The sequence below is a fragment of the Macaca nemestrina genome, chromosome 14, assembly GCF_043159975.1.
Source record: "Macaca nemestrina isolate mMacNem1 chromosome 14, mMacNem.hap1, whole genome shotgun sequence".
In the NCBI taxonomy this organism is placed as follows: Eukaryota; Metazoa; Chordata; class Mammalia; order Primates; family Cercopithecidae; genus Macaca; species Macaca nemestrina.
The window spans coordinates 110,647,902-110,665,653 of record NC_092138.1 but is presented as its reverse complement, the minus strand read 5'-3'; the positions used below and the strand labels follow the sequence as shown (position 1 = coordinate 110,665,653).

At 46.5% G+C, this 17,752-nt stretch overlaps 2 protein-coding genes across 4 annotated transcripts in view; both read right to left on the bottom strand.

Moving 5' to 3' along the window:
• LOC105463985 (GLE1 RNA export mediator) overlaps window positions 1-11,491 on the bottom strand; it is a 38,192-nt gene extending 26,701 nt beyond the window's left edge. Inside the window, exons 1-3 of one of the 3 annotated variants that reach the window (XM_071078425.1) lie at window positions 10,898-10,964; window positions 10,031-10,273; window positions 6,324-6,545 (exon numbers count right to left, since the gene is read on the bottom strand). In XM_071078425.1, coding sequence (XP_070934526.1) covers window positions 6,324-6,527 — 204 coding nt within the window. In that variant the 5' untranslated portion in view covers window positions 6,528-6,545; window positions 10,031-10,273; window positions 10,898-10,964. The other 2 variants (XM_071078423.1, XM_071078424.1) reach the window with 2 other exon arrangements.
• A 3,738-nt stretch (window positions 11,492-15,229) lies between these two features.
• Window positions 15,230-17,752, bottom strand: part of LOC105463984 (outer dense fiber of sperm tails 2) — a 46,510-nt gene continuing 43,987 nt past the window's right edge. The window contains 2 exon segments of the mRNA XM_071078413.1: window positions 15,230-16,051; window positions 17,609-17,734. Coding sequence (XP_070934514.1) covers window positions 15,863-16,051; window positions 17,609-17,734 — 315 coding nt within the window. The 3' untranslated portion in view covers window positions 15,230-15,862.

Genomic DNA, 17,752 nt, shown 5'->3' with positions numbered 1-17,752 from the left:
TATCTCTTCTAGACAAAGACCACATCCCAACTTATGAACAACCACCAATAACAACAGCAAAAAAAAAAATTTAGGTCAGAGCCAGTGTGCTTTTCATGGATGACACTGACTTTGTTCTAATTGTTTTCTTTAACAAATTGATGTTTGCTACTTTGGGTGATTTTTTGGGTTTTTCTATGTTTTTCTGGCTGCTTATTTGTTTTACTCTGCACAGAAAATGTTTCCCCTTTCTTCGGATCAGTGTCCATTTGTCCTGGGATGGTTTGGATGGAATATCCCCAACCCACATCCCTAAGCTTCCACCCTCCTGGCTTCAGGAGAAAGCTGGCTATCAAAGTACTCTATCCTCAGGACTGGCGCGGTGGCCCACGCCTGTAATTCCAGTACTTTGGGAGGCAGAGGTGGGCAGATCACAAGGTCAGGAGTTTGAGACCATCCTGACAAACATGGTGAAACCCCGTCTTTACTAAAAAGACAAAAAGTAGCCGGGCGGGGTGGCAGGTGCCTATAATCCCAACTACTAAGGAGGCTGAGGCAGGAGAATCCCTTGAACCCAGGAGACAGAGGTTGCCTCAGCCTCCCGAGTAGCTGGGACTGCAGGCGCCCGCCACCATGCCCGGCTAATTTTTTATATTTTTAGTAGAGATGGTGTTTCACCATGTTAGCCAGGATGGTCTTGATCTCTTGACCTCGTGATCCACCCGCCTTGGCCTCCCAAAGTGCTGGGATTACAGGCGTGAGCCACCATGCCCCGCCTTCTTTTTTTTTTTTTTTTTTTTGAGACAGGGTCTTACTCTATCACCCCTGCTAGAGAATACAGTGGCGCTACCTAGGCTCACTGCAACCACAACCTTCCAGGCTCAAGGATCCTCTCACCTCAGCCTTCTGAGTAGCTGGGACTGTAGGCATGAGCCACCATGTTCAGGTAATTTTTTTGTAGAAATGGGGTTTCCCCATGTTGCCCAGGCTGGTCTCGAATGCTGGAGCTCAAGTGTTCCACCTGCCTTGGCCTTCCAAAGTGCTGGGATTTCACACCCAGCTTTTTTATTTTCATTAACATATCTGACATGGATATCTCTGAACTTTTCTGATGAAGCTATATGGGAATGCTAACCTAAGAATATGTTGAGTCCAGAGCTACCAGCAGCCATCTTGCCACCTAGTCTATCTTAACAATGAAACCAATAATTGAGAAATGGAGAGGCAAAGCCCTGAGTTTAGGTTATTAGATTGAGTCAAAAATAACATCAATCCTATGTGGGGGAGATGTTTGAAAAATAATAATAAATAATGTCAAGCAGAAACATGCAGAATGTAGATTTTCCCAGATCTAAGTGATTCCAAATGCACTGCTAGACTTCCTAGTTATATGAATTAAAACTTCCCTTAGTCCCTTAAGCCAAACTGGGTTTTCTAATGTAAATACCAAAAATTCCTAAATAATGTGACAATCCATTACATAAAACCATTTAAGAATTTATTAGGCCAGGCGCAGTGGCTCCAAAAATTACGGAATTTTATACGTGAAAATGACCTCAGGCTGGGCACGGTGGCTCATGCCTGTAATCCCAGCATGTTGGAAGGCCAAGGCGGGTGGATCACCTGTGGTCAGGAGTTTGAGACTAGCCTGGCCAACATGGTGAAACCCTGTCTCTATTAAAAATACAAAATTAGCCAGGCATGGTGGCGCATGCCTGTAATCCCAGCTACTCAAGAGGCTGAGGCAGGAGAATCATTTGAACCCGGGTTGCAGTGAGTCAAGATCGTGCCATTGCACTCCAGCCTCGGCGACAAAAGCGAAACTCCGTATCAAAAAAATAAAGACCTCAGCAATTTGGCCCAGAATGAGATTTACAGATAAAGAAACTGAAGTCCACTGATCCTGCCAGTATTGTAGCATGCCCAGATTAGAATCTGCTGCCAACAAGCTGCTCATGAAAATACTTTTTTTTTTTTTTTTTGAGATGGAGTCTCACTCTGTCGCCCAGGCTGGAGTGCAGTGGCGCGATCTTGGCTCACTGCAAGCTCCGCCTCCCGGGTTTACGCCATTCTCCTGCCTCAGCCTCCTGAGTAGCTGGGACTACAGGCGCCCGCCACCTTGCCCAGCTAGTTTTTTGTTTTTTTTTAGTAGAGACAGGTTTTCACTGTGTTTGCCAAGATGGTCTCAATCTCCTGACCTCGTGATCCGCCCCTCTCGGCCTCCCAAAGTGCTGGGATTACAGGCTTGAGCCACTGCGCCCAGCCGAAAATACTTTTTAAAAAATCTTAATTTTTAAATAATTGATATTCACAGAAAGTTGCAAAAATACATACAGGAGGCTCCTATGCACTTTTCACCCAGTTTCCCTCAATAGTAACGTCTTTCATAAATACAATAAAGTAACAAAACCAGTAAATTGATATTGGTACAATCCACAGAGCTTATTCAGATTTCACCAGTTTTAAAGGCATTCATTTGTTTTTATGTACAGTTCTATGTAATTTCATAACACATAGATTCATGTAAACACCACCACACTCAAGATACAAAGCTGTTCTATCACCACCAACCCCCCCATGTCACACCTATCATTATAGTCACACCACTTCCTCCCCCATCCCTTATCTCTAAGCTATTCTCCTTCTCTATAGTTCTGCTAATTCAGGAATGTTAAAGAAATAAATCTTCACCTAGGCTGGGCAGGTGGCTCACGCCTGTAATCCCAGCACTTTGGGAGGCTGAGGCGGGCAGATCACCTGAGGTCAGGAGTTCAAGACCAGCTTTGCCAACATGGTGAAACCCCGTCTCTACTAAAAGTACAAAAATTAGCCGGGCGTGGTGGCAGGCGCCTATAATCCCAGCCACTCAGGAGGCTGAGGCAGGAGAATCACTTGAACCCGGGAGGCAGAGGTTGCAATGAGCCGAGTTCGCGCCACTGCACTCCAGCCTGGGGGACAAGAGCGAGACTTCGTCTCAAAAATAAATAAATAAATAAATAAAAAATAAATAAATAAATAAATCTTTACCCAGCCCTAGATTCTGGTTATGTTTTAGTTCTAAAAAGCTTACAGTTTTTTTTTTTACATTTAAGTCCACGATCACTTTGAGTTAATTTTTTTTTTTTTTTTTTTTTGAGACGGAGTCTCACGCTGTTGCCCAGGCTGGAGTGCAGTGGCGCGATCTCGGCTCACTGCAAGCTCCGCCTCCCGGGTTCCCGCCATTCTCCTGCCTCAGCCTCCTGAGTAGCTGGGACTACAGGCGCCCGCCACCGCGCCCGGCTAATTTTTTGTATTTTTAGTAGAGACGGGGTTTCACTGTGGTCTCGATCTCCTGACCTTGTGATCCGCCCGCCTCGGCCTCCCAAAGTGCTGGGATTACAGGCTTGAGCCACCGCGCCCGGCCGAGTTAATTTTTATATAAGATATGACATCTAGGCCGGGCGCGGTGGCTCAAGCCTGTAATCCCAGCACTTTGGGAGGCCGAGACGGGCGGATCACGAGGTCAGGAGATCGAGACCATCCTGGCTAACACCGTGAAACCCCGTCTCTACTAAAAATACAAAAAACTAGCCGGGCGAGGTGGCGGGCGCCTGTAGTCCCAGCTACTCCGGAGGCTGAGGCAGGAGAATGGCCTAAACCCGGGAGGCGGAGCTTGCAGTGAGCTGAGATCCGGCCAGTGCACTCCAGCCCGGGCTACAGAGCAAGACTCCGTCTCAAAAAAAAAAAAGATATGACATCTAGGTGGAGGTTCATTTTATTCCCTAAGATGTTCAGTTGCTAAAAATACATATTTTAAAGTACCTAGACCTTTTCTGGCAATAACAACAACAACAAAATAAATAAATATGTGTGTATATATACATATATATAAATATATATATACAAATATATATAAATATAAAAATATATATATACAAATATATATATATATATATATTTTTTTTTTTGAGACTGAATCTTGCTGTTACCCAGGCTGGAGTGCAATGGCGTGATCTCAGCTCACTGCAACCTCTGTCTCTCGGGTTCAAGCAATTCTAATGCCTCAGTCTCCCAAGTAGCTGGGATTACAGGCGTGCGCCATGATGTTGGGCTAATTTTGTACTTTTAGTAGAAACGGGGTTTCACCATGGTCAAGCTAGTCTCGAACTACTGACTTCAAGTGATCCACCTGCCTCAGCCTCCCAAAGTGTTGGGATTACAGGTGTGAGCCACCACACCTGGCCACAAAGAATATTTTTTAAAGACTAATATTTTAAAAGATGAATTACTAGATAGAAAAATATACACTTTCTATGTAAAAACAAACAAACAAATAAACAAAAAACTGGCCAGGCACAGTGGCTCACAACTGTAATCCCAGCACTTTGGGAGGCTGAGGTGGGCGGATCACCTGAGGTCAGTAGTTTGAGACCAGCCTGGACAACATGGCAAAACCCTGTCTCTACTAAAAATACAAAAATTAGCCAGGCGTGGTGGCACACACCTGTAATCCCAGCTACTCGGCAGGCTGAGGCAAAAGAATCGCTTGAACCCGGGAGGCAAAGGTTGCAGTAAGCCGAGACCATGCCACTGTACTCGAGCCTGGGTGACAGAGCTAGATTCCATCTTTAAAAAAAAAAAAAAAAAAAAAAAAAGAGGCCAGACGTGGTGGTTCACCTGTAATCCCAGCACTTTGGGGGGCTGAGGCGGGTGGATCATGAGGTCAGGAGTTCGAAACCAGTCTGACCCACGTGGTGAAACCCCGTCTCTATTAAAAATACAAAAATTAGCCAGGCGTAGTAGCACCTGTAATCCCAGCTACTCAGGAGGCTGAGGCAGGAGAATTGCTTGAACCCGGGAGGTGGAGATTGCGGTGAGCCGAGATGGCGCCACTGCACTCCAGCCTGGGTGACAGAGCGAGACTCTGTCTCAAATAAAAAAAAAAGGCTGGGTGTGGTGGCTCATGCCTGTAATCCCAGCACTTTGGGAGGCCCAGGTGGGTGGATCACAAGGTCAGGAGTTTGAGACTAGCCAGGCCAATCTGGTGAAACACCATGTCTACTAACAATACAAACATTAGCCAGGCATGATAGCAGGTGCCTGTAATCCCAGCCACTCAGGAGGCTGAGGCAGGAGAATCGCTTGAAGCCAGGAGGTGGAGGTTGCAGTGAGCTGAGATTGCGTCACTGCACTCCAGCCGTGGGACAGAGCAAGACTTTGTCTCAAAAAAAAGAAAAAAAGGAAAAAGAAAATAGCGAAGTATGGTGGTATCCAGTCCCAGCTATTTGGGAGGCTGAGACAGAAGGGTGGATTGAGCCTGGGAGGTGGAGGCTGCAGTGAGCCATGTTCATGCCACTGCACTCCATCCTGGGTGACAGAGACAGACCTCAGCTCAAAAAAAAAGGGGGGCGGTGAAGAGGAAGACATGTTCACATATATTTGCATATACACAAATTATCTCTATATAAAAAAATAATTTTAAAAAACCTCCAAAATTTAACTTTTTTTTTGAGGTAGGGACTCACTCTGTTGCCTAGGCTGGAGTACAACGGCTTGGTCACAGCTCACTATAGTCTCAAACTCCTAGGCTCAAGCGATCCTCCCATCTCAACGTCCTAAGTAGCTAGGACTACAAGCTCGAGCCACCATGCCTAGCAAATTTTTAAGTTTTTTGGAGAGACAAGGTCTCACTATGTTGCCCTGGCTGGTCTTGAACTCCTGGGCTCAAGCAATCCTCTTGTCTTGGCCTTCCAAAGCACTGGAATTATGGACATGAGCCACTGTGTTGGGTTCCATTTAACTTTTTTTTTTTTGAGTTTAAGAGTGGAGGTTTAATAGGCAAGATTAAGAGAAAGGAAAACAGTTCTCTCTCTAGTGAGAGAGAGGGGACTTCTGAGAGGAAATGGCCCCAGTTCAGCATTTTTAAGTGGGAGAAATAAAAAAACAAAGGCAGGGACAAAACAGAACCAGGAATAGTGTAAAATCTCCTACAGAACCAATCAGAGAAGACATGTAAACTTTAAGAGCAGGTATACATTTCACTGTAAGCCTTCTTCCAGCAGATAACACAAAAAGGGAGACCATATCAGTTAAACAGATGCAGCGTTCATCAGAAAAAAAAAAGAATCCAATTGCTCATGAAATTAGTTATACTATTCTGGGTACTAAGAATAGAGGGGATTTTTCTCCCTCTGGGACTGTCTAAAGAGAACACTGAATGATGCTGTCAACATGGTCTCTACAAACAGCTACAACAATGAGCAATCATTATTTTCCCCAGGGCATGGGCACTGTCATATGACAATATTAAACATTTTGACTTTGCAGCCACCATGTCTTTTGTCTTAAGCTGATCACAACCTTACCTTGGTTCCATCTGGTGTTGCAGGGGAGGCTGGGGAAAAGGCGGAGCTTGTGTCAGGAGATTTGGGAACAAACGAGGGTTGGTCTAGGGCTGAAGCCGACGCAGAGGATGGCAAAGTCTCAGAAAGAGGTTGGTTCTCCTGCATATGGGGTAGGACGTGCTCTACCACCCATCCAGAATAAGAAGATAGCTTGGGAAGAGACATACATTCTTCTAAAACATCCTAGAGAGGAGAAGAGGGTTAAGCTCAACTTGCACGTCAACTGATCTCAGTATAATCCACTACATGCCTTACTGAACATCTAAGAAGGCCTAAATAAATAAACATCAAAGACCCAAAGTAATGTTTTAACAATCAGATGAAAAGAAAGTACAGTGGTTTCTTGATAATGACCTTGACTACTATCCTTCTAATGAAAATCAGACTAAATAACTTGTTAACTACAGAAAAAGGGACAATGCACAGATTGCCATTAAAGTGTACGTGAAAACAATCTAAAGCACTGAACAGAACACAAGAGGAATTCTGAAGTAAGCTACTGTATACACAATCAGTAGAATGTCAGTCACTTAATAATGGGGGTAAGTTCTGAGAAACATGGTGTTAGGTGATCTTGTCATTGTGCGAACATGGTAAAGCATACTTACACAAACCTAGATGTACATATTTTTTCATTTTTGAAATTAATTACTTTTGAGACAGGGTCTCACTGTTACCCAGGCTGGAGTGCAGTGACCCAATTATGGCTCCCTGTAGCCTGACCTCCTGGGCTCAAGCTATCCTCCCACCTCGACCAGTCTCCCCAGCAGCTGAGAGTACAGGCATGCGCTAATATATTCAGCTAATTATTTTTTCATTTTTTGTAGAGATGGAGTCTTGGTATGTTGCCCAGGCTGGTCTTTTTTTTTTTTTTGAGATGGAGTTTCGCTCCTGTTGCTCAGGCTGGAGTGCAATGGCACGATCGTGGCTCACCGCAACCTCCGCCTCCCCTGCCTCCCAGGTTCAAGTGATTCTCCTGCCTCAGCCTCCCGAGTAGCTGGGATTACAGACACACGCCACCATGCCTGGCTAATTTTGTACTTTTAGAAGATACAGGGTTTTTCCATGTTGGTCAGGCTGGTCTCGAACTCTTGACCTCAGGAAATCCGCCTGCCTCGGCCTCCCAAAGTACTGGGATTACAGGCGTGAGCCACCCTGCGCCCAACCATTTTTTTTTTTTTTTTTTTTTGAGATGGAGTCTTGCTCTTTCACCCAGGCTGGAGTGCAGTGGCACGATCTCAGCTCATTGCCACCTCCACCTCCCAGGTTCAAGCAATTCTCCTGTTTCAGCCTCCCGAGCAGTTGGGATTACTAGCACCCACCACCACTCCCAGCTAATTTTTGTATTATTATAAAAATTAGAGACGGGGTTTCATCACATTGGCCAGGCTGGTCTCGAACTCCTGACCTCAGGTGATCCGCCCACCTCAGCCTCCCAAAGTGCTGGGATTACAGGCGTGAGCCACCACGCCCAGCCATTCTTTTTTCTTTTTCTTTTTTTTTTTTTTGAGACAGGGTCTCATTCTGTTTCCCAGGCTGGAGTGCAGTGGCACGATCACATATCATGCAGCCTCAAATTTCATGCTCAGGTAATACTCCCACCTCAGCCTCTCAAGGAGCAGGGACTATAGGCACCCACCACCACACCTGGTTTTTTTTTTTTTTTTGAGATGGAGTTTCGCTCTTGTTGCCCAGGCTGGAGTGCAACGGTGCAATCTCGGCTCATCGCAACCTCCGCCTCCCAGGTTCAAGCGATTCTCCTATCTCAGCCTCCCAAGTAGCTGGGATTACAGGCATGCGCTACCATGCCCAGCTAATTTTGTATTTTTAGTAGAGACGGGGTTTCTCCATGTTGGTCAGGCTGGTCTCCAACTCCTGACCTCAGGTGATCCGCCCTCCTCGGCCTCCCAAAGTGCTGGGATTACAGGCATGAGCCACCACACCCGGCACACCTGGTTAATTTTTTTGTATTTTTTGTAGTGGTGAGGTTTCTCCACGTTGCCCAGGCTGGTCTCGAACTTCTGGGCTCAAGTGATCTGCCCACCTTGGCTTACCAAAGTGCTGGGACTGCAGGTTTGAGACACCAAGCCTGGCCCAGCTTGAACTGGCCTCAAGTAATCGTCCCGCCTCAGCCTCCCAAAGTGTTGGGATTATGGGCATGAGTCACCACACCCAGCCTAATAATTTTTTAAAAAATGGAAATAGATATGGATATGTGTGTATACATCCTTAGTAGTAATAATGATCATATCTAGTACCAGATCTTGGTTTGTAAATATAATTTTAAATCAAAGGAAACCAGGGGTCTCTGCAGAAAAGGTAAGTTCCAGAGTTGGAGGTAGAAAAATATAAGATGAGCCTGGAACATCTTTGTATGAGAAAATAAGTACTGATTACGTATGATATAATAAATAAATGAAAAAACCAGAGTAGTTGGGAGATTGCTACAACGAGCTAAAGTAAACTGATTGAGCAAATAAGTAAACATATTGAGAATAACAGAAGCCAAACTTCTCACTGCTAGGTAACATATTTACAAAGATGGATGGGGTAAGATTAGATAGAAAGAAATGTGAAGTGCTGGGTTGGAAGTGGCATTTATCAGTATGAAGTCATGGTTTTATAATATATATGTACACACAAATAGTTATAGATAATACATAAATGTGTATGTGGTGATATGTGTACATATTTAGAGATGTATTATTTCCTAGCTCTATCTACTGAGAAGGCCTAGAAGCAATGGTACCCAATCAAGAATCTCAACATACTAAACTCCCAGAACTTGGTCTGTAAATACAGCACCACCCTCCACTTCAAAAGAATCAGCCTCTTTGGAGAAATAGCTGATTCCAGGGTTGAGACAGGGAAACTTGCACCTGGGACACCTTTTTGTGCCAAAAAGTAAAGAAATGTCAATGAAAGATGGAAACATGTCAAAGGAACACAGGAGCCAACTTAATGAGTCGCCCAGTAGCCAAATCTGGGACATTTTTCTTTTTAATTCTTATGAATACATAATCGTTGTACATATTTACAACGTTACTTTTTTTTTTTTTGAGACACAGTCTCACTCTGTTGCCCAGGCTTGAGTGCAGCAGCACAATCTCGGCTCACTGCAATCTCTGCCTCCCGGGTTCAAGCAATTCTCACGCCTCAGTCTCTGGAGTAGCTGGGATTACAGGCATGCACCACCATGCTCGGCTAATTTTTTTATTTTCAGTAGAGATGGGGTTTCACCATGTTGGCTAGGCTGGTCTCGAACTCTTGACCTCAAGTGATCCATCCCCCTCGGCCTCCCAAAGTGCTAGGATTACGGGCCTGAGCCACCACGCCCAGCCTTGCCTGTGATATTTTGATACAAGCTTACAAAATCTGGGATATTTAAAATAAAATAAATAATAAAAGTAATGGATTACAACTCACTGAATAAAACAGAAATCCATGAGTCCATACCAATATAACTAAACAACAGAGAAAAGAAAGCATCTCCTGACGGTGGAACGCCAACTAACAAATGCAGAAGGAGTAGTGGATATAAAGAAACAGGATCTGGCAACGTCATAGAGGTGATCGATTCATGTGGAAAACATCAATGAATGCTAAAGCCATGGAGGATGAAGGTTTGCCCAGAAAAAGGATACTGGTGTAATCTCCACAATACTTACCAACAATTACTAAGGGAAAAATGACGAATTTAAACAGAAAGACCAGGCAGATAACAACGTAACCAGGTGATCAAGATTAGCATCACCAGTGTTGGGATGGGTTGACATCTGTGTGCCTCCTGAGAAAGCCATGGCATCATTTCTGTAGTATTCCTGCCAAGACTGCTTAACCTTGGTCTGGTGGTTTGAAAGCACCTATGCTGGCAGTCAACCTACAGAATGTAAGGTCTGTATTTTTCAAAACTGTCAACAACATAAAAGACAGGAGAATATTTTAGGATTGTTTCCCAAGAAGTCTGAGGATGCAGAACAACGTCTTATCTGTAGCTAACTAGCAGCGACTCGGGAATGGGAGCTCTGCCTTAACTCTCCGCATCCTTCCACTTCTAGTGTAGAGCTTTGCAAACACTAGGTACAGTGACCACGCCCCCATTCACTTTCCAGGTCTGCCAAATCAATCTAGAAATTTGGTTATTTCACTGGCAGCAACGGATTAGGTCGTGTCAATCGTTCGTCGCAAAATCTAGAGCTCCCAGCACATGAGACACGCAGTAAGTTAACTGAGCCTGGGCCAAGATTGCTTTGACAACAGCAGAGCGGAGAAGGCGCCCAACTGGCGGAGGGTAGCAATGAAGCCTTCAGAGCGCGGGGCACCTGTGAAGTCAGGGGAGCTCCCCGAAACGCTAAAATAGGCTGGAGAGGACAGAAACCCCAGGACAGAAGGATGTACACACAGAAGTCAAGAAATAAATGCAGGTTGTTAGGCTGCACGGGTTCCCGGAAGCAGAACGTGCCAAGGGCTAGGGAGGAGAAGGGTTCGGTCGCGAGCGGCCGGAAGGGCCTACGTCCTCCGAGGCCACCGCTCACCTCGCCCCGCAGCAGCCAGTCGCGGTAGTAGCAAAGGCGACCTTTGTCGGAACTGCGTAGAGCCTGCAAGGTCTCCCAGCAGCGACCCTCAGACGGCATGGTAGGATCCGGGGCAGCTTCTCTGAGGCGCCGCTTCTGACCAAACAAGCCCTCGAATCAGCCGCCGGGAAGGCCGCTCAGGCTTCCGCTTCCGGGGCGCGAGCGCAACACAGCCCCGCCCCTAACGGCTGCGTGCCCCGCCTCCGGCAACGCTCCCGCCCTCCCGCCAGTGCGCCTGCGCGCAGGAATTGCCTGTGACTGCAAGTTCTGCGGAGGTAAGCACCAGCTCCCAATCCCCGGGGCTGCAGAAAATTGGTATGTGCCTTGAGAATGTGCAGAAACTGGAATCCTCTTACGCTGCTCATGGGAATGTAAAATGAAGCACCTGCTGTGGAAGACAGTCTGGCAGTTCCTCAAAAGGTTAAACAATTACCATTTGACCCAGCAATTCTCCTAGGTAAATATATGTATAAAAAAATACACCAAAGAAATGAAACCTATGCATATACAAAAACTTGTCCATGAATGTTCACAAGCAGTGTTATTCATAATAGCCAAAAAGTGAAAGCAACCCAAATGTCCATCCATTGGTGAATGGATAAATAAAATATAGTACTATGTGTGCAGTTCCCGAGTTCCCCGCTTTCTGTGCACTGACCAAGTATCAGAGTGCCTTGATCGCCCTGTGACCCAGCCAGTTGCAAGTTTTTTCCTGCAGACTTGCAACCAAATACGGGCCTTGCATATCCCCAGGCACTAATAAGGATATCTAAGTTGTTGCCCAAAACGCTGAAACTGACCCGCCTTTAGCCAAATTCCATAAACCCTCATATAAACTCCACACCCTGACCCCTCGCTGGGGATGTACCTAGGTGAAACACCTCTTCTCTCTCGCTATCCGTTGCAAGAATTGCTGCAGCCCACTCTGTAAGTTTCCCTAATAAATGTTTTGGGTTTAGTGCTCCTTTTTTGAGACAGAGTCTTGCTTTGTCCCCCAGGCTGGAGTAGTGGCTCCATCTCGGCTCACTGCAAGCTCCACCTCCTGGGTTCAAGCGATTCTCCTGCCTCAGCTTCCCGTGTAGCTGGGACTACAGGCGCCTGCCACCACGCCCAGCTAATTTTTGTATTTTTAGCAGAGATGGGGTTTCACCACGTTGGTCAGGCTGGTGTCAAACTCCTGACCTCAGCTGATCCACCCACCTCGACCTCCCAAAGCACCGGGATTACAGGCATGAGCCACTGCGCCAGGCCATAGTGCTTCTTTGGAGTCCCAACCAGCCCTGTTTGGCAGGAGGAAACACTATCTACATAATGGAATGTTATTTGGCCATAAAAATAAAGTACTGATGGTACACTGAAACATCAATCTTGAAAGCATTATGCTGAGATAAGCCAGTCATGAATGGTCACGTTAGACAATTCCATTTATGTGAAATGTCCAGAAGAGACAAATCTATAGAGCCAGAGAAGCTTTATGACTAGTTGCCAGGGGCTGCGGGAGGGGAATGGGGACTGACTGCTAATGGGTATGGGGTTTCTTTTTGGGAGTGATGAAATTGGTTGGCTGGGCGCGGTGGCTCACAACTGTAATCCCAGCACTTTGGAAGGCCCAGGCAGGCGGATCACCTGAGGTCATGAGTTTGAGACGAGCCTGGGCAACATGGCAAAACCCTGTCTCTACAAAAAATACAAAAATTAGCCGGGCACAGTGCCATGCACCTATAGTCCCAGAGGCTGATGCAGGAGGATCCCTTGAACCTGGGAGGCAGAGGCTGCAGTGAGCCGAGATGGTGCCACTGCACTGCAGCCTGGGTGACGGAGTGAGACTCCATTTCGAAAAAAGAAAAAACTAGGTCTAGAATTAGATAATGGTGATGGCTGCACAACTTGGTGAATATACCACAAACCACTGAATTATATATACACTTTATCTTTTCAAGACAGAATCTCGCCACGTTGCCCAGGCAAGAGTGCAGTGGCATGATCTTGGATCACTGCAACCTCCACTTCCTGGGTTCAAGTGATTCTCCTGCTTCAGCCTCTCAAGTAGCTGGGACTACAGGCGTCCACCACCACTCCCGGCTAGTTTTTGTATTTTTAGTAGAGACAGGGTTTCACCATGTTGGCCAGGCTGGTCTCAAACTCCTGACCTCAGGTGATCCACCCACCTCGGCCTCCTAAAGTGCTGGGATTACAGGTGTGAGTGACCATGCTTAGCCTATATATACACTTTAAAAGGGTGAACTCTAGGCCAGGTATAGTGGCTGATGCTCGTAATCCCAGCAGTTTGGGAGGCCAAGGTAGGATTACTTGAGCCCAGGAGTCTGAGACCAACCTGGGCAACATGATGAGATCTGCCTCTACCAAAAAAAAATCAAAAATTAGCCAGGCATGGTGGTGTGCACCTGTGGTCCCAGCTACTCAGAAGGCTGAGGCAGGAGGATCCCTTAAACTCAGGAGGTTGAGGCTGTAGTGAGCCATGATTATGCCACTGCACCAGCTTGGATGACAGAGGGAGACCCTGTTTCAGAAAAATAAAAGGAGTGAATTTTATGTGAATTATATCTCAATAAAAATAGAATGAGTCACAGTTGTCCAGAGATGGCTCTAACTGGGACCCCAGACTTTCTGACCCTTCCATTGTCCACCACCTTGTGAGATCTCAGTTTGAGATAGGAAAGATTCTCTCTGGAGTATGAGCAATGTGAACATTTTTCATTTTCTGAGTTTTTTAAAATTCCCTGGACTTCTTGTAATAAAAATATTTTAAAAAGAAAAATTGTTGGAAGAGTCCCAGCAAGGGACTCCAAGAGAGGTGTTGCTCACACCAGAGTTACAGAGTAGTGCCCTGCACTGGGGTTTTCTTTAGTTTGGCAAAAATAATAATGAGTTATACAGATATATATACATGTTGGTGGAAGTCTGTCAATTGTCCTTTCTTGGGAAGGCCTTTCACCTATTATAAGTTCATGTCCATTTACGTTAAGAGTGTGAAAATGAGCTTGGTTTTTTGGCAATGGTAGCTAGAACTACCTTTGTTGGAAAATCTGAAAGCTGGAAACTATAAATATCCTCAAAATTTGGTGGAGAAAAGAGATTTCTGGTCTTTGAAATCCAGATGCCTAGGTGGGTTCAAGAACACAGAGAAGGCTGGGTGCAGTGGCTCACACCTCTAATCCCAGCACTTTGGGGGGCCAAAGTGAAACGTTCGCTTGAGCCCAGGAATTCAAGACCAACCTGGGCAATGTGGTGACATCTGTCTCTACAAAAAATAGTAAAATTAGTTGGGCATGGTGGCATACACTTGTGCTCTCAGCTACTGTGGAGACTGAGGTGGGAAGATTGCTTGAGCTGGGGAAGTCAAGGCTGCAGTGAGCCATGTTCCCGCTATTGCACTCAGTGTGGGTGACAGAGACTCTGTCTCCAGAAGAAAAAAGAACACAGAAGAAATTCTCTAGAGTTGAGTTAGAGTGGCTGAGAGGTGAGAAGACTGGACCAGCCAGGCTAATACTAGCTAGAATCAGAAGGGCAGAGGTTAGCACGGTACGAACAAAAATGGTGAACAAAAATGGCCCAGATTCTTATTCAGAAACCAATTCACATTTTAAAAACATATACTGGGCCGGGTGCGGTGGCTCAAGCCTGTAATCCCAGCACTTTGGGAGGCCGAGATGGGCGGATCACGAGGTCAGGAGATCGAGAGACGATCCCGGCTAACACGATGAAACCCCGTCTCTACTAAAAAATACAAAAAAATAGCTGGGCGAGGTGGCGGGCGCCTGTAGTCCCAGCTACTCGGGAGGCTGAGGCAGGAGAATGGCGTAAACTCGGGAGGTGGAGCTTGCAGTGAGCTGAGATCCGGCCACTGCACTCCAGCCTGGGTGACAGAGCAAGACTCCGTCTCAAAAAAAAAAAAAAAAAAAAAAAATATATATATATATATATGCTGTACACTATCCCATCCTCTTCCTAACAGCTGAAGTGATCTACCCTAAAACACCAAGCGATCCTTCTTACAGTTTGTTCCCTCCTGACAGTTCACTGATTATAATGTGAAAGCACCAACCTGAGCTAAAATGAAATGAAAGCCCGATGTTTCAGGCACCAAGTACTTTAAAAATGTCTGCTGGCTCTCATGCAGCATTTTACTTAATCATTTTTTAGACGAGGGATGAGGAGTGGTTGGGTAAAGGAAATCATCAAATGGAGCCTTAAATAACTGATTATAAAAGCTTTTTGCAAAATCACACAAATATTTCAAGAATAAATGCATTCTGGAGATACAAACCAGGCAAAAAGAAACAAAAATCAATGAAATTGGCATTACACTTGTAAAAGGCCAAATAGACACAAGCCCTCGAGGGTCTATTTTGAAGTGCTTGGGGGCAAGTGGCCTCAAAGAAACTTGGGAGTGAGAGGTTTGCACTGAGCTTGGGAAGGGAGCCTTGGGAAAACACCACACTTGTGAAATCAGGAAAAAAAAAAAAAAAGCAAGTGATGGTGCTCACAGCCCAAGACGACCTCCTGCTGGTTTAGGTCAGAGAAAACCTGAGAGAGAGATTCCTAAAACAATGAGGGTTGTAAGGGGACTGGTGGAAAAAATCCAGTGGAAATATTTTCTCAGGAAAGAGGGGAGCAAAGTCATGGTAAGTTAAAATCTGGTACCCTAATGCAGTAGTAAACTTAAGGCCTGTTGAGGAAATTTTAAAACTTCCATCAGGTGACTGTATCAGGGAGGAGAAAACCAAGTGCTTCCTGCTTCACCTTCTGCTGCTTCTGGGACTTTTCTAGAGCTAGTACCTAAGGACAAGACCCTGAACCCATTTTATCACTGGGAGAGGAAAACCACCAGGCTTCCCAGCTATGGCTTGGCAACTCCGGAGTTCCCGCGGCTTCCTTCAGGGCTCCAGGCCCTGATAGGTGGCCTCAGGCAGGAGGAGATCGGGAGCGGATGGGAGAGCTGGTCAGGAAGGTGGTATAGGGACCATCCCCAAACACGTTGGCGTATGATGATTTGAGGAACTGGACGTAGTTCTGCATGCTGCGGTTGGTGCTCTCGGACTGCTCCAGGCGATCTTTCAGGTCTTGCAGCCGGCTCTGGTAGCGGCGATCCGCCTATGAGGAGAAACACAGCATGGGTCTGCTGTGCAGTGTTCAAAATAGAAGTCCATGGAGACATAGGGACTTTCTTAGGAGTTGCCAGGGGGTTGGGGGAGGCGAGTGCGGAGTGACTTCTAATGGGTATGGGGTTTCTTTCTGAAAATATTTTTTTTTTTTTTTTTTTTTTTGAGACGGAGTCTCGCTATGTCGCCCAGAGTGGAGTGCAGTGGCCGGATCTCAGCTCACTGCAAGCTCCGCCTCCCGGGTTTTTACGCCATTCTCCTGCCTCAGCCTCCCGAGTAGCCGGGACTACAGGCGCCCACCACCTCGCCCGGCTAGTTTTTTGTATTTTTTAGTAGAGACGGGGTTTCACCGTGTTAGCCAGGATGGTCTCGAACTCCTGACCTCGTGATCCACCCGTCTCGGCCTCCCAAAGTGCTGGGATTACAGGCTTGAGCCACCGCGCCCGGCCTCTTTCTGAAAATATTCTAAGGCCAGACACAGTGCCTCATGCCTATAATACCAACACTTCGGGAGGCCAGGACAGAATCATCACCTGAGCCTGGGAGTTCAAGACCAGCATGGGGCCGGGTGTGGTGGCTCACGCCTGTAATCCCAGCACTTGGGGAGGCCAAGGTGGGCAGATCACAAGGTCAGGAGATCGAGACCATCCTGGCTAACACGGTGAAACCCCATCTCTACTAAAAATACAAAAAATTAGCCGGGCGTGGTGGCGGGCGCCTGTAGTCCCAGCTACTCGGGAGGCTGAGGCAGGAGAATGGCGTGAACCCAGGAGGCGGAGTTTGCAGTGAGCCGAGATCGTGCCATGGCACTGCTACTGCACTCCAGCCTGGGTGAGAGCGAGACTCCATCTCAAAAAAAAAAAAAAAAGACCAGCACATGGGCAACATAGTGAAACTCTATCTCTACAAAAAATATAAAAATTAGCTGGGTGTGATGGTGTGTGCCTATAGTCCTACCTACTCAGGAGGCTGGGGTGGGAGGACTGCTTGATCCCAGAAGTTTGGAGCTGCAGTGAGCTATGACAGCACCACTGCACTCTAGCCTGGGTGACAGAGTGAAACTCGATCTAAAAAAAAGAAAAGAGTCTGGGTGCAGTGGTTCATGCCTGTAATCCCAGCACTTTGGGAGGCCAAGGTGGGCAGATCATTTGAGATTACGAGTTGAAGACCAGCCTGGCCAACATGGCGAAACCCCATCTCTACTAAAAATACACACAAAAAAGTAGCCAGGGATGGTGGCACATGCTTGTAATCCCGGCTACTCGGGAGTCTGAGGGTGGGGTGGGGATCATATGAACCAAGGAGGTGCAGGTTGCAGTGAGCCGAGATCGTACCACTGCACTCCAGCCTGCATGACACATGGAGACTCTGTCTCTAAATAAATAAATATCTACCCAGGATATCCTGACGGGATAGGAAAGTGATTGGAGAAAAATGAAACCATGTCATATTCACAAAAACAGTAACAACAAAACACCTTGGCCCACAGGCCCCACAGAAGCTAGCTTTGCTGCCCACTCTCCTAGCCCGGCCCACCAGCCTGACTCACATCGTCACGGCTCCGTCGCAGCTGGCTCAGTTCAGTTTTGGTTCTGCTCAGCTGAGTCTCAAGGTCCAGGATTTTGTTCTGGGCTGCTCGCTCCTTGGACAGCGCGTGCTCCTTGGTTTGTTCCACCTGCACATTCAAAGGCCC